Below are 25,623 nucleotides of genomic sequence, written 5' to 3' on the forward strand. Positions count from 1 at the left end.
ATGCGGTTGCGGCAGCTGGCCACGACGCAATCGGTCATCTTCTTTGCCCCACCAGAGGTGCACCAGAGCATCCTCGACCACCGCAGCCGTCAACGTACGGGCCACCAACTCGACTCGCGTGACGTGGTCCAATGGCTGCTCGAGCAAACGTGTCGCGGTATCGAGCAGCTCCACCCGCTCTACCGCGCCCAGGGCATCGACTTTTGCCGCCGCTCCGCCATCGCCAGCAAGTTCCCGAACCACATCGACAACAAGCAGCACCGCGCAGCCTTCGTCCGCGAGATCCGCCAGGTCGACGACCACTCGCTGCAGAAGATGTACCAGCCCCGGCGCGGGGAAGTGACGCCACAGGTTTTGGAGCAGCCGTCGCCCGCATTGGCTACCTTTCTCGCAAATCTGAGAGGCCAGACGTACGGTTCCGACGCGCCAAGCAGCACGGTGTTCCAGGAGGTAGAGCAGGAGAGAGAGGTGGCGCACGAAGTCGAAGCGATCCGCAAGGTGCAGAAGCCGATCCTGTACGAGGCGCTGCCGTATCGCGGGCTCCACGAGGACGTACTCCTCTTCGAGAAGACCGGAAGACCGAAACCCGCGTCGACTGCGTACGGCGCCGTTTCGCTTGGCGTCCGCCGCACGCAGACGGGCCAAAAGCACGACGCTGCCGCCGCTGCGCTGTTCCACCACCAACTCTTCGCCTCCACCGAGGTCTTTCGGACCGTGAAGCTGGGCAAGCCGGACGACACCTTCCTAGTAAGAGCCCCCATCGTTCTCGTAATGAGCATATCAAGCCGCTAACCCAACCCACAGCGCCCCGTCACCTGGCTCCTCTGGAGCACGCACACGCAGACGGCCCTGATCGTGACGCCCGAGGAAGCCGAGGACCTGCTCGCCCGGAAGTGCTGCGGCAGCGACGATCGCCCGCTGACGCACCTGCTGGCATACGCGGCGCCCGTGACGCGCCGGATGGCGACGTATTTCAACAAGCTCGACTACTACGCCGTGCCGCCCTTGCCGGCGAGCTACGCAGCGCCCCGCTGGCTGCCCATTCGGCTCGGCTTGTTTGCAGGGCGGTTGTACTTTGAATTCGACGAGTACGACGCTGTTGTCGCTGCGTTGCTACACGGCGGCAACGGATCGGCGCTTGGCGGCCAGGCGGCCGTGGAATGGGGGTCAGCGCACCGCCGGGATTCGGCCATCTCCTCGTCGGTCGGGCACGGTGCGGCGCTGGCGTTTTTGCAGGAGTGGATTACGGTGAGAAGGAAGGGTCAGGATTTCTCGCAGACGCCGATGGGGTTTGTTTGTGAGGGGAAGGCGTTAAGAGCGGGGCATCCGTTTTTTTTAAGGGCGGGCGATGGCGATTTACCGAGGGAGTTAAGTTAGGTTTTACGTAAAGATAGCGCATAGAAATCTTATAACTTAGATTTAGACGACTAATATAAAGGTTTTAAATTAGTTAAGTATATGTCTTGCTTTGGCTTGCCACTGAAGAAGGCTTTCCAACTGCGGAACTACCTCGTTAGTGGCAATGAAGACGTGTAGTGTAGAATAGAGAGCTTAGTAAGGATGTATGAGTTTAATTTGTAAAGTATCTGGGCAAGTAACACTCTAGGCTTCCCATAAGCGCGAATTAGGCTTTCAATCGACCTAGAAGCATCGCCTAACATCCTAATTTCACAAGGAGTAACGAGCGACTTCCTCTGCTACGGAAAAATAGGAAAAACCATCAAAAACAAAGACAGGCCCGTTTCAAAGTCATCAGCCGACCACCGACCTGGAGTCCTGCTCGTCCAGCCTCCCGCCCTGCGAGATTTCCATCCATCGTCCTCTATGAATCCCGCGTAATCTTCCCTCCCCTTTACTTGGCCACACTATCGCCATCAGCGCAAGGAGTCGGTTGATCAAAAAGCCAGGTTGACAGGGTCTACGGAGATCAGGAAGCGGTCGTCAATCATAACGTCTCCGCTAGCCATGTTGCCGTCCACAGCGCACACTTCGAGCATCCTGATCACCGTGGCCTGGCACGACGGCACGCCGCCGGCCAACCCCTCGTCGCCGAGCGCCCGCACGCCGAAGCGGAGATGAGACGCGGCGCCGCCCACCGCCGTCTCCCACAGCCGGAACGACGTCGCCGCGCCGGACGGGGGCCGAGCGAGAGCGTCGCACGCATCCGCCGCTGCGCGCTGCAGGCGCGCCGCCGACACGACCTCCTTCTGCTCGTAGCACACAACGGAGCCCTCGGCGTCGTCGACCAGCCGCAGAGCGCGCTTGCGGCTCGTCATGGGCGCGAACGAGCGCTTGCGGCGCGCCGCGCCGTCGAGCCCCAGCTCCCACAGCGCGTCCGACACGTCGATGGCGAAGCCGGCGCCCGACGGCACCCACGTGACGAGGTTGCGGTCCCGGAGGTAGCGTAGCACGTGGTCGGACGAGACCTGGATGCCGTCACGCACGTAGAGCGCGTTGGAGGCGGGCGCGTCGCGGCGGGCGAGGGGCTTGGATGCCGGCGCGGCGTCACGGCGGGAGAGCGGGGCGGATGTGCTGTCTCGCAGCGAGAGGGGTGCCGAAGCAGTGTCCCTGAGGGAGAGCGGAGCAGAGGCAGCGCCCGTGTCCCGGAGCGAGAGTGGAGCGGCGTTCCTCAGCGATAATGGGGCGGCTCCCCTTAGCGATAGCGGGGCCGCCTCGCGCAGAGATAGAGGAGCGGAAGCAGCGTCACGCCTGGACAAAGGCGGAGACGCAGTCTCTCGTAGGGACAGGGGGGCGGCCTCACGTAGGGACAGCGGTGCGGAGGCAGTATCCCTCAAGGAGAGCGGCGCAGCCTCGCGCAGAGAAAGAGGGGCTGAGGCGGCATCTCGCCGCGATAGCGGGGCAGCCTCTCGGAGAGACAAAGGAGCAGCGTCCCTCAAAGAGAGCGGAGCAGCATCACGGAGCGACAGCGGCGCTGAAGCAGCATCCCGTCGAGACAGCGGAGCTGCCTCACGCAAATACAACGGCCCAGCGGCCGTGTCTCGTAGAGATAGTGGGGCGCCCGCCTCCCTGAGAGAGAGAGGAGCTCCAGCATCTCTCAGTGACAGTGGTGCAGCCTCGCGAAGGGAGAGCGGTGCCGATGCATCGCGGAGGGATAGAGGCGCTCCGGCGTCACGGAGAGATAATGGCGCTCCGGCTCCAGCATCACGGAGTGAAAGTGGTGCGCCAGCATCTCGAAGCGACAGTGGTGCGCCAGCATCTCGAAGCGACAGTGGTGCGCTAGCATCTCGAAGCGACAGTGGTGCTCCTGCATCACGGAGTGAGAGTGGCGCTCCAGCATCACGGAGTGAGAGTGGCGCTCCGGCGTCACGGAGTGAGAGTGGCGCTCCAGCGTCCCGAAGTGAGAGTGGCGCTCCAGCATCTCGAAGTGAGAGTGGCGCTCCTACGTCACGGAGTGAGAGTGGCGCTCCTGCGTCACGGAGTGATAGTGGCGCTCCAGCGTCTCGAAGAGACAGTGGTGCTCCAGCGTCTCGGAGAGACAGTGGTGCTCCAGCGTCTCGGAGAGATAGGGGAGATGCCGTGGACCCTCCGGACAAGATCCAAGTGACAACGAAAAGGGGAAGTTCTGCGCATGACGTGTCAGTCACTCTGGAAGATTGAGAGCTTATGGATGTGAATGGAAGGGCGACCTACGATACATGTTTCTGGGCTTGAAAGGTTGCCACGTGCCCGTGCAAACGTGTTGACGACAAAGTAGTAGTGGTGAGTAGGAAGGCGGCGTCTCGTAGTCTTATTGACCACCAACTACCGACGCTGTACTGTTGTCAGACAGCAACGGTATCAATTGCGGGGTCGTGATGATAAGAAAAGGCTCACTGCATATCAGTAAGGCTCACTGCGTATCGGGACCCACTAGTTCGGAGCGACTATTGTGTCCAAGGCCGACGACCAGGAGCCGTAGGGCTACCTGCATGAAAGAGGCAATATGACTCATCTTACCTCTAGGGTTCAAGGCCCCCCACCCCACTAGAAAATTCCCAGAATGGAGCATGTAGCATTTCAGTATCTCTGTGAAAGCGCCGTAACAAGGGACAAGATACGGCACATGATAGCTGGATCCAACTGCCTTGGACGTCAGACGTTGCAAGCTCGATCGCCCAGTATCGCTTCTCAGCATCCTACCCTGATTTTCTTGTCAGTCTAAAATGTCCTTGTTCGTTCTCGGTTTTCTTTTCGTCTCGCACTCCTGGAGTGTATGGGGTCTACCAACGCAGAAATCAGAGCAGGTGGCCGGTGGCAGTGCATATCTTACAGATCGCACGCTCCCTTTCCTTGTCGACGGAACGAACCTCCCGAATGTTGACTTTGACATTGGAGAGACGTACTCGGGGCTGTTGCCTGTTGATGAAACCGGAAAAGAACTTTTTTTCTGGTTTGCCCCCAGCCAAAATCCGGCAGCCCGGGATGAGATAACTATTTGGCTTAACGGAGGCCCCGGGTGCTCGTCACTTTACGGTTTCCTTCGCGAGCAGGGGCCGGTTCTCTGGCCTCCTGGCAGCTATATGCCCGTGCAGAACCCCTGGAGTTGGGTCAACCTGACAAACATGGTTTGGATTGATCAGCCTGTGGGCACTGGATTTTCGACGGGAACCCCAAATGCTACTTCGTCTGAGGATGCTGCCGTGCAGTTTCTTCCATTCTGGAAGAGGTTCGTGGATCTATTCGAACTGCATCACCGCAAGGTTTTTATCACTGGTGAGAGCTTTGCTGGGCAATACGTACCGTACATTGCGGCGGCGATGCTTGATCAGAAGGACACGGATTATTACGAGGTATCTGGAATCATGATATACGACCCCAGTTTCGGCTGGCCGCAGGTATCGAAACAGGTACCGATGGTAGCGTTTACTGATGCTCATGAGCAAAGGTAGGTTGCTGCGCTTATCCAGAATTCACTTCGGCGCTGACGTTAGAAGTTTCGCTTTCAACGAAACCTTCAAGGCAGAGATCCACGAGAAGAGCTCCTCGTGCGGCTACGACGCCTTCCTCTCCAATGGCCTTTCGTTTCCGCCGAGCGGCCCATTGCCGCCTCCCCCAGGCCTTGATCCCGACGGAAAAACCACGAGCGGATGCGACTTACTCAACACCATATACGCCGCCATAGTAGAGCTAAACCCGTGCTTCAACATCTACGAAATCGGCGACCTGTGCCCGATCGCCTGGGACATACTGGGCAACCCGGCGTACCAAAACGTCCACGTCGGCGCCACCTTCGAGCCGTACCTGAACCGCACCGCAGTCAAGCAAGCCCTCCACGCCCCGCTCGACACCGAATGGCAGCTCTGCACGGACAAGCCGGTCCTCGGCAACTTCACCGACCGCTCCGCGCCGGCCGGGCTCAGCGGCGGCCCGCTCCAGCGCGTCGTCGAAGCCACCAACAACGTCGTCGTCGCGCACGGCACGCTGGACATGATCCTGCTGTCCGCCGGCTCGCTGCTCACGCTGCAGAACCTCACGTGGAACGGCGGCCGGGGCTTCTCCGCGCCGCCCACCCAGCCCTTCCGCGTCCCGCGCGCGGCGGACCCGGCGGCGGCGGCGGCGGCGGGCGCGGGCGTGCTGGGCGGCTGGGTCTCGGAGCGCGGCATGACCTTCTGCACCGTCGAGCTGAGCGGGCACGAGGTCCCGGCCTACCAGCCCGCCGCGGCATTCAGGCAGCTCGAGTTCTTGCTCGGCCGCGTCGCCAGCCTCGGCGTCGACGACGCGTTCACGACCGAAGCGGCCGCGGGGAAGACGGAGATGCTGGAGGCGGACTGCTATTAGGGGAATGTTGGGAAAATGATGGGGCGTTGTGCTTGTCGCCAGCCCGACCAAGAAAAATCCGTCTTCCGCGCGGACTCTCCGATGTGCCTGTCTCTCGGCTCGTTTTCTCAGGAGCTCGCGTGAGTACCGGTGAACTCCGCTACTCTGGGGCGCTACTCGTGCTCAATGAGACTAGCGTGGACTCGCCGGATGTTTGCCTTGTCACTCCCCAACTACAAGGCTTCCTGCAGCAAGTGGATCCCTTACGAAACATCCCTGGCACTCCATGCAGCATTGCATTGGCATCCAGTCAGGCCTCCGACGTAGTGCTGTGGGGTAAATCAGGACGGCAACTGCATCTGAGGCTTCCTGTTCATCAGCTTCGATCTGCGGCAGGACGGTGGACGGCTTGGGATACCATCGTGGTATCGATTGCCGCATAGCTGGCTAGCTGCTCGCTTGAAGGATGGAGCTTAATGTGACGGGGCTTTCATGGAGCCGCTCGAGAAGAATGGTAGGTACTCGATCCAAATGGTTGTACATCAAATTTCGAAGCAAGTCTATGTAGGGACGAGAAGGACGCAATCTTCAAGAGCCCCTCGTCTTCCAAACCGAACATAATCAATCCTCCGTCGCATTATGCAGCCACTGTCTCAGCTTGTGCAGTGCCCTGTACCGGTCCGACACCCGGTTCTGCAACGGGGTGAGCAGCTGGTCCCGCATGTACATACGATGCTCACCTACCTTGAACGTGGTGTCCATCTCGGCAAACGTCTGCCCCTCATACTCAAAGATAGGGTCGTAGGCTGGGAAATTGCGGGGGTCATGCGTCAATCAGTTCCATTCGAGCAACGAAGTTGCCTTTTCAGTGATTACGCACCAAAGCCATTGGTTCCCCTCGGCGCCACAATCGTACCGGTGCATCTTCCCTCGAAGATGATGGGCTCCTCGCCCGGCCCATGGCAGTAAGCGAGGGTGCAAACTGATGTCGCAGACTTGTCGTCGTAGACGGCCAAGAGATTGCGCAGACCGTCATTGCCAATGGCGGTGAAGAACGGGCGGCTGCAGTCGCGCACCAGGGTCAGGTAAGCGGGCAGTGGGCGAGACGGAGGGCGACCTACATGTAAGGCCCTGGCATGCCGTTGAGGGCGTGGAACTCCAAGGCCGTGTCCTCGACCAGAGCGGGGCCGTTGACCTGTCTCCAGCGGAAAATGTCAGCAGGTGATCTCGCAGTCGGGGAGCGACACGAACCGCGATGGCGGCACGCCTGCACTTGTCGGCTGCGATTTCCCGCGGCGTACCCTGTATCTCCAGCACGTCCACGGACTGGCTCACTAGCTCAATACAGCCGCTCAAGATTGCGCTGGCCTCTCGAAGCTTGTGCGGGTTGCCCGTGATGAAGTTCAGCACGCGGGGGCGGATTGGGGACATGGCTGGCTGTGCGTGGGTGGACCAAGAATGGGGTGGGAGGAGTGACATGGCCGTAGAATGAGGCGGCGGGAGGCCCGAAGGCAGGCGGGGGCCATGCATGGCGACCGTGGGGGCGGCTGGACATGTGGGGCGACGCTCCTTCATGCAAGGGGACCGGGGCAGTGCGAGCCCCTGCTAGGTATTGCTTTTTAGGCACTGAAAACAGATGGCTGGAAAACCGAAAAAACACCAGCAACACCAACAGCACCAACAGCAACAACAATTCCGTCGAAACCATGGCATACGCGAAGTGGACCGTACCGCACCTGAAGGCGGCCCAGCCGTCCAAGCATCGCATACGGCAGGCCCGCGATCTGTCATTCTTTGTCGGAGGCTACTTGTCCCTCTAGTGAGTGCTCTCCTCGGTACACAATGCAGAAGAAGATTCTGATGTTCGACATCTAGTCTTGCATCTTCCGTGTTCCAGGAGCGCGTCTTCACGAGTCAATACCCAGAAACAGGGAGCTTTCGGTTTCCCGTCTTCTTCAACACAATACAATCGCTGGTCAACGCCGTAGCTGCCAGCCTCTATATTTCCTTGCAAGCACCGACATCTCCAGGACCCAAGCTCAACGTACCCACACTTGCGAGCGTTGCGCCCCTGATATTCATCAGCTGGGCGTCCAACTTCGGCTCCCAGTTCGGCACCGCCTCGCTCCGGTACGTCGACTACTCTGCCTTGGTGGTTTCGAAATCGTGCATGCTCTTGCCAGTCGTGTCTCTCAACATCCTGCTCCTGGGAAAGAGTTACCCTTTCTCGAGATATGTGCTGTTTATCGCCGTCACTCTGGGTCTATTGCTGGTCACGCTCGAGAGCCCTCTCGCTCTATTGGCCATCGGCACCGGGAGCGGCTACCACCACGGTCACTTGCTCGGCTTCGTGCTGCTTCTCATCAACCTGTTCCTTGAAGGCTCCACCTACATCGTCCTTGAACATGTTGTCAGCTCTCCTGCCATCTACGGCGGCCTAAGGGGCCCGCAAAGGATGTTGGCCCAGAACATGGTCGCCACTCTCTTCACGACATGCTACCTGATTGGTGTTCAGCTGCTACCAGAGTCAACGCTGCCAGCCGTGGCGCACGAGAGCAGGGGAGAGCTCTTCGTCGCTCTCCAGTTCTTAGCGCAGCAGCCTGCCGTGATTTACAACATTGCTTGCTACGCCGTACTCGCCGCCGCTTCGCAACTGCTTCTTTTTGTTGCCTTTCCCAACTTCTCGAGCCTTGTGCAAACGAACATTCGCGTGGTGAGGAAGACTCTGGCAATGCTCACTAGTATCTTGTGGTTTCAGAAGAAGCCCACAGGGTGGCAATGGCTGGGTCTCGTACTCGTCTTTGGCGGAGCGGCGGTGGACGGATGGATGCAGAGGCTAGAGTATGAGGAGGAGAGGCACGAGGGAGAGAAGAAAGCCATGTAGATACTGTCAATGTTGTCACTCAATATCGCATCACCTACAAGGAGTCTCCGTACGTACTTATTGCTCGAAGCATGGCATCCGCTTTCAATCTATAATCACACTGTTCCACTTGCGAGAGGTAGTAGCGGTGGCCCTGAAGGCCCATCGCTGACCCAGAAGTTCCAGTAGCACTCGAGCTGAACAGATGCCTTACGCATCTGAAAGCCTGACGAAGGTGAGGAACAGACCAGCACTGATATTGGTAATCAAAAGCCCCAGGGTCGAGGCACGGTGAAATGTCACTCCGTCTGACTGCGGTACGCTGCAGATCAGGCTCCCCGCAGGGTTAAGGCCTCTGGCAGTTGCGTGTGGAGAAACAACAACACCGACTACCCGCAGCAGAATCGGAATTGCCGGGGCCTCCAATGACACAGTGACGTGGTGGACTGATTCGCGCGCTCGCTATCCCACATCTGTAGCTTACTTCATGTTGAGATATCGCAAGCTTGCCACCGCCGCATGCCCACAACGGACTCTACACATCTACCACTCGGCAATTTGGACGTGCTGTAAACGGCCCTCACATCCACATCATTTGCTCGTGTCACACTGACATTCGAAAGAAAATGTTCTTCGCAACGAAGAAAGGCTACGGGAAACTTCCCAGCAGCAGCAACGAGGACCTGATGCCCGAGAAAACGGCACGACACCATGGTCCCCCAGCGCGCCACCTTCTCGTCGTCTTCAGCGCAGCGTTGGCGCTCTTCGCAGCGCTGGGCCTGGGATACACCGCCGGCACTCGCCAGGGCCGCTCCTCGTCACGGCCAGCTCGAGTGCTCCAGGAGAGCAAACTACACTGCGGCAGCACCGTGGACGAAGCCCTTTCGCGCGGCTGCACCTTCGACCGGCTGACGCTGATGTGGCTGCCGCACGAATGCGACAGGGCGAGCGACGCCGAATACCGCGACTTCCACAACAACACGTTCGAATACTGGCTCGATGCGGAGGGCCCTCACCGGCCCGTTGCGGATTTCGAGCGCGAGACGACCGACGAGGGGTTCTGGGGCCCGCAGCGGCAGCACCTCGCACACTGCGCCTTCATGTACACCCGGCTTGCCAAGGCGGTGGGCGGCGACGACATCTACGACCGCAAGGTATGGTCCCAGGACCACGCCCACCACTGCGCCAAGGTGCTGCTCAAGTGGGCGCTCGAGGCGCCGGGCGTGTCGGCGTCGGTCGAGTGGGCCCACGTGTCGTTTGGAAGCTGCTGGCAGAGGGAAGAGCCCGGCTCTGGCTGATGGTCGGGCGTCGGACTGGTGACCGGTAGATATCGCGCCTTAATGACGAAAGCGTTTTGCATTTGAGCGCCGTGGGGGCCGCCGAAGAATTTTGATGACCTCCCGCACCCGGCTGGGGACCTGTCGTGTCGCGTGCCGACCTTCCGCATTGGGATGCTGGTCCCCGCATGCACGCCCAGCCACTTCTATTAATCGCACAAGCATGTCCAATTGCTAGGCAGCAAGCCTTGGAAATCAGGCTTCCGGCAGATTGCGCAACAGACGTGGGTGGGGTCCTACATGCGTGATTCCACCTATCGGACTGCCAGCCTCCATGGCCAGGCCAAGCCCAAATTAGACTGCGAACAAGCTGCTGCAAAACAGCGGGGTGGTGCATGGTGTTCCAGAAAACTGAAGCTTTCTCGAGTCGTCGCCGGCTGCTCCCACCATGATTCTGTTGTCTCTAACGCTCGTCCTTGTGCCGGTCCTGCCCTTGGCGTCCGCATGCCGCAATGCCACGACCGATCCCGCCCATCCAACGCCCGCTGAATTCAGAGAGGCGTCGTTCGCCTTCTTCACCCGCATGAAGGACGCTGGTCACGGCGCCGCCTCGGCCGTCGTTTTCGGCGCCGCCTCGATCAAGAACCACTTCCCCGACTTCCGCTCGACTCCGGTAAGTGGTGCGGCGGAGCACCACGAGATGTCCTGGACTGATTGGGCCCATGGCAGGACCTGGACCTCATCGTCTTCGAGCCCAACGACCTGCGCCTCGATGCCATGCTCGAGGCCATGGTCGCGGGCAGTGGCGGCAAGCTGAGCTGGGAGAACGACAAGGAGCTGCTGTACTACAACACGGACGGGGGCCGGCGAGTGCACCTGGACGCCGGGTACGTGGACTTCGGAGTAAGTGTCGCAACACACGCCGCCCGCGCAGCCGGCGCTCACAGTGCTGCAGGAGCTCTACGGCACCGCCATGGCGGGGTCCGCGGCCGCGGCCGCAGCCGTGACTTCGGTGCAGGCAGTGCCCTACGCGTCGCCCGAGGAGATGTTCGTCATCAAAATCTGCGCGGCACGGTCGCGCTCGGCGGCGGCGAAGGCGCTGCAGGACGTCGACGATGCCGACTTCATCGCCGAGAGGCTGCCGGTGCTGCAGCTGGTCGGAGACCCGCCGGAGCGGGCCGTCGGCTGCCTCAAGGCGTTCCTGCCGCGCTCCAGGCACGACCGGCGCTGGTGGCTGGAGAAGCTGGCGGTCGGTTCACGCTGTCCGCCGCACGACGGGGGCTTTGTCAAGGAGGCACGGGCTCGGGATGTGTGTTGGGGCAACGCAGTACTTCTGGCCGGCCAAGAGCTATAGATGCATAAATCACACAAAGACTGCCACACGCTTGCACGCGAGCATCAGCCGAATGTCTGCGGGCAGGACGGGATGCCACTCACACAACCGTCGTCGGGAACGCCGTCCGCCCCGGGCCGACCAAGCCGCACACGGGCGCAGGCCGCCGCCGCCGTGTCCTCCAGCACCTGTCGAGCCGCGTGCGCCGCCTCGGGCGACTCGGAGGGGACGAGCGGCGAGCGCGCGCCGTGCCCCAGGCTGCTGCACCCCGTCTTCAGCCCCGCACGCCAGCCGAAGAAGTGCATGGCCGCCACCTTGGCCGGCGTCGCGCGCGGCATCGCCACGGCCACGGCCTGGGACTGGTCGACGAAGGGCGCGCGGTCCGCCGCGAGCTGCAGCACGGCGCGCTGGCCGCCGAGCTCGGCCGCGGTCCGGAACAGCGCCTTGACGGACGCGGGCAGACGGTCGTCCGCGAGCGCCTGCACCGACCCGCCCGCCGCGGCCACTTGGGCGCGCACGTCGGCCGACCACAGGCCCCGCGCGGCCAGGGCGCGCACGAGGTGCGGGTTGAAGGCGTGGAGGGGCCCGCTGCCGGACCGCCCGCGGCGGCACACGAGCTGCGACGGCGCCGGGCTCAGGGCCTCGGCGCCGGGCAGGGCGACGAGGACCGAGTTCCTGACGCCGTGCGTGGCGACGGCGCGGCGGAGGGCGGCCCAGTCCCAGAGCGCCGTGGGGGTGACGCCGCACAGGTCGTGCTGCAGCAGGCCCGCCGCCGCCGGGCTGCCTGCGTACGCCGGATGCGGCGCGCCGGCGGCCTTGGCCATCTGCGCCGACGCGGTCAAGGCGGCATGGTAGACGGTCTCGAAGATGCGCACGTTCAGCTGGCGGGCCGGAGGGGAGTCGAACGGCAGGCCGAGGGCGAGAAAGGCGTCGGCGAGGCCGTCCGCACCGATTCCGAGCGGCCTGCAGCGCTGGAGGTGCGCCGGCGCCGCGTCGAGCATCTTGTCGAGGCTGCGGGCAAGCACCTGCGCGGCGTGGTGGAGGCCGTCGACGTCGAAGGCGCCCCGGCACACGAAAGCGGGCAAGTGAAGCGCGGCCTGCGCGCACGACGACGCCTCGCCCGGCGCGGCTGCTTGCATCAGCTCCGCGTGCGGCCCCGAGCCCCGGACGGGCCCGAGGTGCTTCTGGGCGCTCTTGACGTTGCAGGCGTCCTTGTACAGCACGCTTGGCCCGCCCGTCTCCATCTGCATCTCGACCACGGCCGACCACAGTGCCCTCGCCTTGAGCGTGCGCCGGCCGCGGCCCGTCCCCTCGTACTGCTCGTAGAGCGCGTCGAACTCGCCCGCGTAGCAGTCGACGAGCCCGGGACACTCGGCCGGGCACATCAGCGTCCAGTCGCCGTCCTGGTCGACCCGGCGCATGAACAGGTCCGGCACCCACAGCGCGTAGGCCAGGTCGCGTGCCCGCAGCTCATCCTTGCCGCCGCTGCGGCCCAGGTTGAGGAAGTCAAAGACATCGGCGTGCCACGGCTCCAGGTAGACGACGAGGCTGCCGCTGGCGCCCCCGAGCCGCGCGGCGTCGTTGAAGACGCGCAGCATGGGGCCGATGCCCTTGGCGGTCCCGTCGGTGCCCGCGATGCACGACCCGTTGGCACGCACGCGCTGGACGCCGAGTCCGAGGTTGCCTCGCGGCAGCGTCTGCGCGCATGTTTTGAGGGTGCTGAAGATCCCATCCACGCTGTCATCCGCCATGTCGAGCGCGAAGGACGGCAGCAGCTGGTTTGGTAGCGGGAGCATGAACAGCCGCTTCGACATTGCGGCGTACGTCTGGATCGCGTCGGCTACGTCGTCGCCGTGCACGTCCATGGCCGTGCGCATGAGCATGTGCTGGGGACGCTCGCTGATCTGGTTGCCGCGGCCGGTGCGCAGTAGCCGCGGCTTCACCGACTCCTCCAGCGTGAAGTAGTCGTAATCCTCGTCCCTCCCGTGCACGATCGCCGAGTCTACTTCCTCGGCGTGGCGCTGGACGTTGCGAAACACGGCCTCGGAGACCAGGGGCGCGGGCTTCTGAGTCTGCGGGTCAATGTTGTGATACAGGTCCCAGATGACCGCTGAGAACCGCTTCTGTATCGCTTTGTGAAGGCTTCCTATGGATATCCGGGCCGCGAGGATGCCGTAGTCGGGGTGCGCTCCAACCAAAGACGCCGCCGTCTCGGCCGCCTGTATAGGCGTCAGTCATGCAAGCTCAGGATAGACGTAGTTCCTTACCAGCTCCGCGAGCTCGCAACTGTCCAGGTCACTGCGGAGAGAATCCGCTACCCTGCGCGACACCACTCTGGCTTGCACATAGCGGGGGTGTAGGCCAAATGTCAGTTTCGAAATGCAGCCGTCGAGCTTGTACAATGAAAACCGTTCGACGCGTCCGTCTGCGGTCGCGTGAGCACTGGGTTCCCTGCCGTGGGCAAGCCATCGTACATACCTCTCTTGGCGACGTACATGGTTCCGTCCAGCTCAACGAGATATCCCGGACACCCCGAGAGAGCTGCCGTCCAGACCCAGCATAAATCATTGTTCAAGCAGACAGTGCGTCACTGCGGGCAACGCACTCCTGCGGACGGTTCGGGCCTTACTGCGCAGCATAAGCACGGGCGGCCTCACGGATGATGCCCCGCAGTGCTAACGCGAAGTGGCAGGAGACCTGAGTCCTGATGGGCTGGGATGCGCATCCTTCCGCGAAACGCTGAACAGGGGGTGGGAGTTGGGGGCCGGTTGCGATAGCGGCTCGGGCTGTTTCTGACAAAGCCCCGCAGATGATGGCAGGATGCTTATCACAGCACATGCCGTCTTATCAAGTACCTCGACCTTCAGCTCCGGTCTTTCGTTTCTGACAAGTCCAAAGAAGGACGACGAAGAAAGAGGAAAACTACCAATCAGTTCTTCCCAGAGGTATGGATTAGTTCAGTATGGCCGTCGCGAGTTTGTTGGTTCCCCGGAGCAGTAAAGCAGGTACCAGTGACGTTCTAACGCCTCTCTGCCTAGGCATTCCTCATGACAACAACAGCAACGGCAGGACTGCGCAGGCCATGGTCCGCGCTCCCGCTTTTCGCCCGCGTCGAAGCGGAGCGGGAGTCCTCCGTCCTCCTTCCATTCGCCAACGGCGGCATGCCGTTCCTAGACAGCCCTACAACAGCCACAGCCGCCATGTCACCGCTCCGCCCGCTCACCGCCACCTCCGCAACAAGCCTACCTTCTCCGCCGCAAAACACATGCCACACCGCCCCAGCAGAAGACGACGCCTACATCCCGGAGCCGGCAGCGGGCGAGAAACGCAGCACATCCGACCCGCTCAAAGCCTTCGGCATCCCGCTTTACGACGCCTCCGTCGCGGCGCCCAAGGCCTGGCGCTGCGGCTTCCCCGGCTGCGCATCGCAGGTGCTGTTCACGCGGGGGTGCGACCTACACAAGCACTACCGGCGGCACTCGCAGCGCTTCTACTGCCGCGTCGACGGCTGTCCGCGGTCTTCTGCCGCCGCGGGCAGCTCGGCGGCGGCGCTTGACCGCGGCGGCGGCGGTGGTGATGGCGGGGGGCCCACCCGACGGCGGTGGTGGTTTGCGAGCAAGAAGGACCGCGACAGGCACGAGGCCAAGCACAGCCCGCGCATCCGGTGCTCGTGGCAGGGCGCGGGCGGCGACCGGTGCGAGCGCGTCTTCAGCAGGCTGGACAACATGAAGGACCACGTGCGGAGGGTGCACCGGCAGCGATGACGACGACGGCCACAGCTAGTATATAGACCTTTGCCTACCCAGTCTACGTCAAGGAGAAGAACAAATCAGACGGAAGCTGTGAGAACTGAGATGAATAACAATGAATTCGTGCACCTGTTGGAGGTGTGGCATGAGGAGCAGAAGGGGGCTACCCCGGGGTCGCTTATATACCCTGCTCCTCGCTGACTAAGCCATCTACTGCTGCGAATGCTCATATTCCAACAGAAGCCATCAGAGCAGGAGAACCGGCGTCCCGCCAAGCTGCATGGCGGCCGCCCAGTTGTCGGGGAGGCTATCCCGCCTCTTCCAAACGCCCTCCATGACTTGCATGGCGACGCGGCAACGCCGCAGGGCCGGGTCGTCGCCCCCGCCGCTGCCGCTGCCCTGGTCCGCGCGCGCTAGCAAATCCCGGAAGACGCCCTCCTGGTGCGGCTGGGCCATGCAGCCGGTGACGGTCAAGGGCCAGGCGAGATGCACGAGCAGCCGGGGATCGGGCAGGGCCTCGAGCGCGGCGAGCGTGTCGGCCACGGTGCGGCGGACCTCGTCGAGCGCCGGGTTGAAGCCCGAGACGACGACGTGCAGGTAGGTCAGCGCGGCGAGGGCGAAGAGGTGCGTGACGCAGGTGCGCCGGTTGGCCTTGCGGTGCGCGTCCAGCCCGCCCACGCGCGCCGCGACCGACTCGGTGGAGCCCAGCCGCGCCGCCGCCGCCTTGGTCAGCGGGCCCTCGATCGCCGCGGCGCGTGCGACCAGATCGCGCAGGCTGAGCCGCTGCGTCGCCTGCATCTCCTTCTTCCATTCGTCGAGCGCGCCGATGTCGACCATGTGCGAGACTACCCAGTTCTCGCAGCCCGTCAGCTGCTCGAGCTGCATCATGCCCGCCGGCCGGCGCAAGAGGTGGCCGCGGCCGTGGAAGATGGGGGTTGATCCCGTCGCGACGCGCGCGAGGGCGTCGATCCATACGAACACGTTGACAACGAACTTCAGCGCGGCCGAGCTCTCGTACGACAGCGGACAGCCGTCCTCTGCCGACGAAACTGGCAGTGTGGTCCAAGAGGCCGCATTGGCCCCGTTGGATGGAGCTGGCTGCGCGTCCAGAACGCCGGCCAGAGTGGTCAGCAAAGGCGCCGCCGTGTCGAGGTGACTTCTCCAGCTTTCTCCACCGGTCCGTAACGACTGCGGCGGAGTGCATCGTTAGCGGGCTGCTCGGTGAAACGGGAAGGAGACGTACGTCGAGAGTCAGTAATTGCATCAGGCAGGCAAGAGCGCTGACCGTGGCTCTTATGTTGTTGCAGCCTCCGCTCGAGGTCAGGGATAGCAGGCATGCTTGCAGTTCTTCTGTGGCAAGAGTCCGATGTCTCGTTTCTTCCTCCTGCTGGTCTCCCGAGGCAGCATCGTGCGGCAGCAAAAGTCGCGAATACCTAGCTGCGAGGCTGAGTGTAGCGTAGTAGACAGGCTTGGTCGAAGTCAGTAATGAGAGGATCCAGGTGCGCCCTCCGGCAGACAAGGGAGGCTCGAAGAATGGGAATTGAAGGTGGAAGGCGTGGTCCAGATACAGCATGAGCAGGGTTGTTTCCCGTTCTAAAAGACTGTCGGGCAGGCTTGGACCTTTCTCGACCAGTGATCCATCCAATGATTCATCAAGACCCTCAAGGGCGTAGCCATGGAAAGTGAAGTGTTGATCGTGTGGGTATGATGCCAAGGTCGCTTCTATGTCGGTCGTCGACCAAGAGTTCATGGCTCGCCGTGTTAGTGTCTTCTTACCTTGGCAGCCATAGGTAGGCACCGTCATCGACTATCCTCAATATATAAGAATTTGCCACAGTCCAGCTTAGCGCCCCGATTCTTGCACTAATTAATCCTTACAAGTGATCTGTGCGTCATGTCCAACGAAACTGTTGGCCCCCAAGATGTTCGTTGCCCGCTAACCGGCGACGGGTCCAGGCAGATGTTGCGGAGCGCGCCCAGGAACTCGACCGGCTGCAGCAGGTTGCGGATCCAGTGCTCGCGCCCCATCGCCGACGCGTCGGCGATCCGGCCGCCCGTCGCGGGCGAGGCGTATAGGACGCCGTCGGTGAAGCGGCGCTTCGTCCCAAGCGTCGTGGGGAGAGCCGCGCGGTACTCGCCCGCCACGGCGTTCATGTGGTGCGAGTGGTACGCGACCCGGACGTTTAGCGCTCGCGCGAACACCTTTTCCTCGGCCAGCAGTTGCTCGAGCTCCGCCATCGCCGCCTGGTCGCCCGACACCGTGGCGCTGGACGGGCTGTTGACGCACGCCACGACCACTTTGCCCTTCGTGAGCTTGGCCAAGTAGGACTCGGCATCCTCGCGGCCGAGGCCGACAGCCATCATCCCGCCGCGACGCTCTGCTTTCGTCCACAGCGCGTCGAGGAACTCGCCGCGCGCGTGGTACACGATTGTGAGTGCCTTCTGCAGGGTAAGCACCCCCGCCGCGTGGGCCGCCGCGACTTCGCCGCTGGAGTGGCTCGTTATCGCCGTCGGCTTAATGCCCCAGCTGCGCAGCAGCCGGGTGGGGGCGATTTGTACGGCGATGTAGAGCGGGGGGCTTACGTCTACGTCGTCTATGCGGCTCTTTATTTCGGTCTTTATTAGTTCGTCTAAGCCTCTATTAGTTTTAGGGTTAGGCGTTCTTACATTTGCTACACTCTTAGCTACATCTAAGGAACCGATGCGCGCGCTAGTAGCCGGCTAGTAGCATTAGAGGCTATTCTTAGGGGGTAGTATCGGGTTAGGTTCTCTGGCTGCAGAGCCGGGATTATAAATCGGCGAATTTAAGGAGATCTTAACTTAGAAGAAGAGTAGTAGCTAAAGAATAGAGAATCTTTTCGAAGGGCCTACTACTATTCTTTAGCCGTAGTCTATAACTTCTCTCGCCTAAAGCTCTAGGCGTAGGGCGATAGTCTTTTAGAGAAAGACCTCTCGTAGGGTTAACGTTCTCTAACTAGCTATTTTTTTCGTATTCTTCGCCCGATTATTACTATCCGCTTACTAGCGCTTCTTTTAGAAAGAGATAAAGCGCGAGATTAGAGCTAGGCCTTCGTTCTTTAGCTAAGGCGAGATTAGAACCCGAAGGCTCGATTATTAGCTAAAGTAAGACTAGAGGCCTTTAGATAGATTATTACTAAAGAAGATTAATACTCGTTTAGCCCAATTATTAGCCTCTTCTTTCTCTCTACTATCCGCGCTAGCTAGGTCGAAGCCCTATCTACTCGTCCGCCGGGCTCTATAGTTTCTCTATTTCTTTTCTATTACTTTTCCTCTTTCTTCTTCGTACCTTTAGCGAGATCTAGAGTCTACGCGTAGATAGAAGTTTCTTAGCTCGCTAGAACTAGAATATTTAAAGACGTAGTCGCTTTTCTAGCCCCTCTCTTCGCAGGTGTTTATATCCCCTAGTAGCCGAAGCTACTGCCTACTAGACATCTTAACCTTTCTATATAGATATCTACGGGGTCTCGCCCTAGCTTTTCCTACTAATCTCGGTCCTCTTTAAAGAAATCCTTAAGAGAGAACCTTATTCGGAAGACTCTAGACTACGGTGCCGACGAAGGCGCGCGGCGGGGTGGATTTAGTATATATAAATAGAAAAAAAGTAGAAAAGAATAGTAATATATAAAGAAAATAGAAAGAAAAGTAACTATCTTTTCTACTTCTCTTTTACGCTACTATTATTAGCTTCGGCTAGTGTAGTATTCTATACTAAATCGGCCTAGGCTCTATTCGAAAATAAGATATCTAGTTTACGTAAAGCGGTATATAGAATAGCTATCGCCTTAACGAAGTTCTTCTTTACTATCTAGTAGTTAATCCGTATAATATCGTCTAAGTTAATCTTACTACTAAAGATAGCCCGCTTAGCTACTTTATTAATAGGCTAAGGTAGCTTAAGGCAGGCCCTCTTATCGATATACGTGCGGCGAAATTAGAAGCTATAGAGGCAACGCCGGCCGCAGCTAAAAAGATTTAGGCGGTAGCTTAGTAGTAGCTTCTAATCGGCCGCGGGCGCTGCTAGTAGATTATCGATAAGAAAGAAGCGGGAGATAGCGCGTAGAGAGATAGACGAAGTAGATAAAAGAATACCGCGATAAGCTTTCGCTATATCTTTTCTTCGTTTTTTCTTAATAACCGCGTCGATGCTAATTATTAACGGGCCTAATAGAGATGCGTCGTAGAGAGTACTAAAGCGAAGGCTCTAGAAAAAGGGCGTATTAGCGGATAATAATACGGGCGAGAGAGGGTTAGTCTAGTCTAGACCTACTTAAACGCGCTAAAACTTAGTATAGATATATAAGAAGCGAAGCCTAGGCGAGACGAGGCCGAGAACGTTCGCGGCGATATTAGAGAAGCGGATATTATAGCCGTAGATCTAATATAGTAGCCGCCTCTATAGCCCGTCTATCTTCTTATCGAACCGGGTAAAGGCGCGCTCTATCTAGGCCTAGGTAAAGACTAACGCCCCCCTATACTTAAATATAGGCGCTAGATACCGCCGATAGACGTTAAGCCGGCTAGATATACTCTAGCCATCTAAGTAAAGAAAGAGAAAGCCGGCGAGTTTCGCGGCCGCCTCTATACGCTAGATAACGTAAGACACGAAGTTAATGCCGCGGGCCGTAGTAAGAAAGCCGAGGTAGATAGTCTTTTATACTCTTACGAGGTAGTAGATATAATTTCGGGCGAGTAGTAAGAAGAGTTTACTAGCGCCATTAGCTAGAGAGATAATAATCTTATATTTTAGCGGGCTTAGGCGCAGTTTTAGCTTTCGTAGGCCGGCCTATAGCTCGAGTAGAAGGCGCTAGGCCGTCTCGAAGCCGAAGGCGAGTAGCGCGCCGTTATCGGCGTAGAAGAGAACGAAGAAAATGCCCTAAAGTTACTAGCGATTTAGGCGAAAGATTAGGCCGTCGAGGTAGATATTAAATAGAAGAGGCGAGAGCGAAGAGCCCTACTATAGCCCGCGCGTACGCCGAAACGAGAGAAAGATACGGCCGTTAATAAGCACGCGAAAAGAGACGTTAGTAAGCATTAGAGAGACGAGTAAACGAAGTATAGATCTCTTATAGAGTCTCTTATATAGTGCCTAAAGTAGAAGGGCGTAGTCTACTATATTAAAGACAGACTTAATATCTACGAAAACGGCAACGCGAGAGGCTCTAGAGCTAAGGGCGTAGTATACGAGCGCGGCGTTAGTCTTAATTAAGTAGCCGGCGCGGAAGCCCGCCTAGATAGAATCGAGCCCGGTCTAGCACTAGCCCGAAACGGCGCGGAGAAGTAGCCGCTCGAATAGCTTACGTACGACCGACTTTAGCGTAACGAGACGAAGGTTATCGAATATTCTAGAAGAGGCGAGGTTCTTAGGCGTTAGATAGATCTTTATTATACCCTAGGCGCGGGGCGTGTAGCTAGTAGCGGCGCAGCGGCGAAAGAGACGGGCGAGTAGATAAGAAATACGCGTGCTAGCTAGCGCCTTAAAAAGAAAGATATAAACGCTATCGCCGCCGTAGGTCTTCTTCGTAATCTAATTCTATAGTTCGTTAAGTACGTTTTCTAGAGAGAAGGTATTCTAAAGGTTACTCTTTCGCAGCGAGAGCGGAACGCTAAGGCGAAAGCTAGAAAATAGTAAGGCCGAAAGCTTAAGCCGGCGGCCTCGGGGCGTAGTATAGCGGCGGGCAAGGCGAAAGCGTAGTAGATCTAGCGGGTTTCTTTTAACTCTCTCTAGAGAAAGAATCTACGTATTAATTACGCTCGACCTTATAGCAGTCTTTAGTAGGCGGGGCGCAGAACCGCGTGTAGGAGAAGAAGAAGAAGAAGATAAAGAAGTAGATAAAGATTTTAATAATAAAGAAGATAAAGACTAGGCGGATAATACTATAGTAATATAATAAATTATCTTAAGTATAGCATCGTTTAAGACATCGACCGTCTAGATAACGTTTTAAATAGCTAACTAGTAGACGGTACGTATAGCAGCGTCTACTAGTAAATCTAGACCCTTCCGACCGAGGTATTATATGATAGGGCGCATCTTAGACACGAAGAAACGGGTAGAAAGAAAGATATAATTCTTAAACGGGTGGTTAGATTAGAATTATTAGGGTTAGGCGTTCTTATATTTGCTATACTCTTAGCTATATCTAAGGATTCGATGCGCGCGCTAGTAGCCGGCTAGTAGTATTAGAGGCTTTTTTTAGAGGGCAGTATTAGATTAGGTCCTTTAGCTGTAGAGCCGGGGTTATAGATTAGCGGGTAAGAGAGATCTAAGGCTTTAGAGAGAGAGTAATAGTCTTCTAGAGAGAATCTTTTCTAAAGGGCCTACTCTCTTCTTTAGCCGTAGTCTTTAACCCCTTCTACCTAAGGCTTTAGGCGGAGAACGATGGCTTTCTATTAATATTATATAGAGAATAGGGCCCCTATTCTCTATATATATAGAGAAGAATTAGCCCTATATAATTTAGAATCGGGGGCCTATTCTAATTCGTACGAATCTAAGAGAGCCCGCTTATTAATTATTAAAAAAGATTCGTACGAATCTAAAAGAGCCCGCTAAAGCCTACTTATTAATTCTTAAAAAAGATTCGTACGAATTTAAAAGAGCCCGCTAAAGTCCGTTTATTAATTCTTAAAAAAGATTCGTACGAATCTAAAAGACCCCGTTAAAGCCCGCTTATTAATTATTAAAAAAAATTCGTACGAATCTAAAAGAGCCCGCTAAAGCTCGCTTATTAATTATTAAAAAAGATTCGTACGAATCTAAAAGAGCCCGCTAAAGCCCGCTTATTAATTCTTAAAAAAGATTTGTACGAATCTAAAAGAGCCCGCTAAAGCCCGCTTATTAATTATTAAAAAAAATTCGTACGAATCTAAGAGAGCCCGCTTATTAATTCTTAAAAAAAATTCGTACGAATCTAAAAGAGCCCGCTAAAGCTCGTTTATTAATTCTTAAAAAAGATTCGTACGAATCTAAAAGAGCCCGCTAAAGCCCGTTTATTAATTATTAAAAAAGATTCGTACGAATCTAAAAGAGCCCGCTAAAGCCCGCTTATTAATTCTTAAAAAAGATTCGTACGAATCTAAAAGAGCCCGCTAAAGCTTGCTTATTAATTATTAAAAAAGATTCGTACGAATCTAAAAGAGCCCGCTAAAGCCCGCTTATTAATTCTTAAAAAAGATTTATATAAATCTAAAAGAGCCCGCTAAAGCCCGCTTATTAATTATTAAAAAAGATTCGTACGAATCTAAAAGAGCCCGCTTATTAATTATTAAAAAAAATTCGTACGAATCTAAAAGAGCCCGCTAAAGCTCGTTTATTAATTCTTAAAAAAGATTCGTACGAATCTAAAAGAGCCCGCTAAAGCCCGCTTATTAATTATTAAAAAAGATTCGTACGAATCTAAAAGAGCCCGCTTATTAATTATTAAAAAAGATTCGTACGAATCTAAAAAAGCCCGCTAAAGCTCGTTTATTAATTCTTAAAAAAGATTCGTACGAATCTAAAAGAGCCCGCTAAAGCCCGCTTATTAATTATTAAAAAAGATTCGTATAAATCTAAAAGAGTCCGCTAAAGCCCGCTTATTAATTCTTAAAAAAGATTCGTACGAATTTAAAAGAGCCCGCTAAAGTCCGCTTATTAATTTTTAAAAAAGATTCGTACGAATCTAAAAGAGCCCGCTAAAGTTTACTTATTAATTCTTAAAAAAGATTCGTACGAATCTAAAAGAGCCCGCTAAAGTCTATTTATTAAAACTAAAAAAAAATTATATAAATTTAAAGAAGCTTACTAAAGTCGAAAGAAACTTATTAAAGTTTAATAATTAAAACTTAAAAAAGATTCGTATAAATATAAAAGAATCTACTAAAGATTATATTTATAAAGAAAGAGAAGATAAAGCTAAGTCGAAAAAAAAGTTATTTATAACTTTAAATAGTAGAAAATTTTAAAAATTTTAACTATTACTATTAATAAGTTTAATATTAAAATAAATATCTATAAATTTAATATTTTTATATTTAAAATTTAATCTCTTCTTCGCTAATTATTAATTTCTTTATTTTAATTTAATAGAAGAGTAATTTATTCTTTAGTTTTTACTATTAAATTACTAAGTAAATTTAAAGAATTTATTAAAATTTTATATATAACTTATATAATAAGTATAAGATATAAATAAAGAAATATAATACGTTATTAAAGCGTTATAGCTACTTATACTTAGTTTATATTATTAACTTATCTAAAATAATAGATAATAAGAATAAAAATTATTAAACTATAAAAGTTATAGTTATAAATTATATTATAATAGATATAGTTATTAGTAATAGTTTTTATATCTTTACTATCGCTTATATTTTTTTTATAAAATTTAGTACTTATTTTATTTATTATAAGCGTATCGTAAAGACGATTACTAAAATATATAAACTTATTAATAAAGATATAAGATTTATATATATTTAAAATATTATTTATAATAATCTAGTAGTATAAAATATTTATCTTATTTTATTTAACGTCTATAGTAAAAGCTTTAAATATAAGCTTAAGCGTTTATAAAATAAATTATTTACGTAGATATTATTAAATAAGCTTAAAAATAATAATAATTAATATTATATTTATATACTTAATTAAATAAAATATCTTTATAATCTCTTCTTTACTTATAGTAGTAGTATTACTATACTTAAATACTAGCTTTTAGCGATTCTACTTAATTATATTTATAAAACTAATAAGTATAAAATATCGTTTCTTTATATTATTAGTATTATAAATATTAGTTAAAGCTATATAATCGTCTTCTACTTTATATTTAAAAAGAATAAAAATAATTATATTTAAATAGTTATATAGCTATATATATTTCTTAATAAAACTTACTATCGCGTTTAAATCTTTATTATTAATAAGAAGTAAACGCTTAAAAGCGCTTTTAATAATAAGTTTTTTATTATATTATAGATACTTTACTAGTAGTATATAAATATTAATATTATAAAGTACTAGTAAGAAAAGCTATTAGTATCTAATACTCTAGTAAAACTTTTAAAAAAACTAAGAAATAAACTTTAAAATACGATTACTTTATAAAATCTTTATAAAATCTTATAGTTTATAGCTTAAAATTTAGCTCTTTTTAGACTCTATAAACGCTTTATAAAATATATATTAATATATTTTTTAATTAGTATTAAATTCTATAAAAACGTAATTTTAAGAAGTACTTTTAATCTTTTTTATATAATTACTCTATAAAATACTAATAAATTCTTATATTTTTTAAAGAGAAAGTATACTCTTTTATATAATCTAAAACTTTATAAAAAAATCTAATTAATATCTTTTATTATTACTTTAAAACTTAATAAAGAAGTAAAAAAATATTTAAAAAAATAGTTTTAATTTAATTCTTTTAAGATTTTATATATTAAAAATAAATCTTATAAAATAAAGATTTTAGTTCTTTTTACTTTATTAAAAAGTTACTTTAAAAAGTTAGAAATTAAAAGTAAAAAGTACTTTACTTTAATAAGAATTAAACTTAGAATCTTTTAAAGAAAGTAAAGAAATTAAAAAGTTTTAAAAATTAATAAATTTATTACGTTAATAAGAATTAAACTTAAAATCTTTTAAAGTTAATAAGAAATTAAAGAATTTTAAAGAATTTTTTTAATAATTAAATTAAATAGTTACTTTACTAAGAATTAAACTTAAAACCTTTATTATTTTAACTAAAATCTATATAATTAAGCTACTAAAGAATTATAGAAATTCTACGAAATAAACTTAATATTTAATTATATATAGTCTTACTTTAATTTCTCTTCTTATATCTTCGTATCGTAATATACTTCTAACGCTTTAAGATATTAACTAACTTTATATATAAAAGTTATAGAGCTCGTAATTCTCTATTTTTCTCGTATAGAAAGTTAGTCGAAATCTTAAAGCGTTAATACTATATCGCGGTATAAAGACTAAGATAGTTTAAAAAATCTCTCTTCTTATATCTTCGTACCGCGATATACCTCTAATACTTTAAGATATTAACTAACTCTATATACGAAAGTTATAGAGCTCGTAATTCTCTATCTTTCTTATATAGAAAGTTAGTTAAAATCTCGAAGCGTTAGTACTATATCGCGATATAAAGGCTAAAATAGTTTAAAAAATTTCTCTTCTTATATCTTCGTACCGCGATGTACCTCTAACGCTTTAAGATATTAACTAACTCTATATATAAAAGTTATAGAGCTTATAATTCTCTATCTTTCTCGTATAGAAAGTTAGTCGAAATCTTAAAGTATTAGAGATACATCGCGGTACGAAGGCTAAAACGGTTTAAAAAATCTTCGCTTTTTTCGCGATATACTTCTAACGCTTTAAGTTATTAACTAACTTTATATATAAAAGTTATAGAGCTTATAATTCTCTATCTTTCTCGTATAGAAAGTTAGTCGAAATCTTAAAGCGTTAGAGGTATATCGCGGTACGAAGGCTAAGGCGGTTCGAGAAATCTTCGCTTTTTTCGCGATATACCCCTAACGCTTCGAGTTATTAACTAACTTTATATACGAAAGTTATAGAACTTTTAATTCTCTATAACTTTTATATAG

The 25,623-nt window shown here is 52.9% G+C and overlaps 10 protein-coding genes across 10 annotated transcripts; 5 read left to right on the top strand and 5 right to left on the bottom strand.

The window, feature by feature from the left end:
* SLS55_005925 (uncharacterized protein) lies at window positions 1-792 on the top strand (the record flags this gene model as incomplete). Its single annotated transcript, XM_066777366.1, has 2 exons — window positions 1-5; window positions 87-792. The coding sequence occupies 2 exons, from the start codon at window positions 1-3 to the stop codon at window positions 790-792; spliced, it is 711 nt and encodes a 236-aa protein (XP_066633208.1).
* Window positions 793-1,895: 1,103 nt separating this feature from the next.
* Window positions 1,896-3,658, bottom strand: SLS55_005926 (uncharacterized protein; the record flags this gene model as incomplete). Its single annotated transcript, XM_066777367.1, has 2 exons — window positions 1,896-2,932; window positions 3,652-3,658. 2 exons carry the CDS (start codon window positions 3,656-3,658, stop codon window positions 1,896-1,898), a joined length of 1,044 nt encoding a protein of 347 aa, XP_066633209.1.
* A 1,195-nt stretch (window positions 3,659-4,853) lies between these two features.
* On the top strand, window positions 4,854-5,778 carry SLS55_005927 (uncharacterized protein; the record flags this gene model as incomplete). Its single annotated transcript, XM_066777368.1, has 2 exons — window positions 4,854-4,861; window positions 4,908-5,778. 2 exons carry the CDS (start codon window positions 4,854-4,856, stop codon window positions 5,776-5,778), a joined length of 879 nt encoding a protein of 292 aa, XP_066633210.1.
* A 1,685-nt stretch (window positions 5,779-7,463) lies between these two features.
* Window positions 7,464-8,641, top strand: HUT1_1 (UDP-galactose transporter; the record flags this gene model as incomplete). The annotated part of the gene is made up of 2 exons (XM_066777369.1): window positions 7,464-7,567; window positions 7,633-8,641. 2 exons carry the CDS (start codon window positions 7,464-7,466, stop codon window positions 8,639-8,641), a joined length of 1,113 nt encoding a protein of 370 aa, XP_066633211.1.
* A 605-nt stretch (window positions 8,642-9,246) lies between these two features.
* On the top strand, window positions 9,247-9,918 carry SLS55_005929 (uncharacterized protein; the record flags this gene model as incomplete). The annotated part of the gene is made up of 1 exon (XM_066777370.1): window positions 9,247-9,918. The coding sequence occupies one exon, from the start codon at window positions 9,247-9,249 to the stop codon at window positions 9,916-9,918; it is 672 nt and encodes a 223-aa protein (XP_066633212.1).
* A 576-nt stretch (window positions 9,919-10,494) lies between these two features.
* Window positions 10,495-10,872, bottom strand: SLS55_005930 (uncharacterized protein; the record flags this gene model as incomplete). Its single annotated transcript, XM_066777371.1, has 2 exons — window positions 10,495-10,773; window positions 10,867-10,872. 2 exons carry the CDS (start codon window positions 10,870-10,872, stop codon window positions 10,495-10,497), a joined length of 285 nt encoding a protein of 94 aa, XP_066633213.1.
* A 423-nt stretch (window positions 10,873-11,295) lies between these two features.
* Window positions 11,296-13,727, bottom strand: RNR1_2 (ribonucleotide-diphosphate reductase subunit rnr1; the record flags this gene model as incomplete). Its single annotated transcript, XM_066777372.1, has 2 exons — window positions 11,296-13,376; window positions 13,640-13,727. 2 exons carry the CDS (start codon window positions 13,725-13,727, stop codon window positions 11,296-11,298), a joined length of 2,169 nt encoding a protein of 722 aa, XP_066633214.1.
* Window positions 13,728-14,391: 664 nt separating this feature from the next.
* SLS55_005932 (uncharacterized protein) lies at window positions 14,392-14,994 on the top strand (the record flags this gene model as incomplete). The annotated part of the gene is made up of 2 exons (XM_066777373.1): window positions 14,392-14,396; window positions 14,472-14,994. The coding sequence occupies 2 exons, from the start codon at window positions 14,392-14,394 to the stop codon at window positions 14,992-14,994; spliced, it is 528 nt and encodes a 175-aa protein (XP_066633215.1).
* A 231-nt stretch (window positions 14,995-15,225) lies between these two features.
* Window positions 15,226-16,552, bottom strand: SLS55_005933 (uncharacterized protein; the record flags this gene model as incomplete). Its single annotated transcript, XM_066777374.1, has 3 exons — window positions 15,226-16,167; window positions 16,265-16,271; window positions 16,548-16,552. The coding sequence occupies 3 exons, from the start codon at window positions 16,550-16,552 to the stop codon at window positions 15,226-15,228; spliced, it is 954 nt and encodes a 317-aa protein (XP_066633216.1).
* A 290-nt stretch (window positions 16,553-16,842) lies between these two features.
* SLS55_005934 (uncharacterized protein) lies at window positions 16,843-17,340 on the bottom strand (the record flags this gene model as incomplete). The annotated part of the gene is given in 2 exon segments (XM_066777375.1): window positions 16,843-17,316; window positions 17,335-17,340. The coding sequence occupies 2 exon segments, from the start codon at window positions 17,338-17,340 to the stop codon at window positions 16,843-16,845; spliced, it is 480 nt and encodes a 159-aa protein (XP_066633217.1).
* Between the last annotated feature and the right edge of the window lie 8,283 nt (window positions 17,341-25,623).

Source organism: Diplodia seriata (assembly GCF_021436955.1).
Source record: "Diplodia seriata strain FDS-637 chromosome Unknown scaffold_5, whole genome shotgun sequence".
NCBI lineage: Eukaryota > Fungi > Ascomycota > Dothideomycetes > Botryosphaeriales > Botryosphaeriaceae > Diplodia > Diplodia seriata.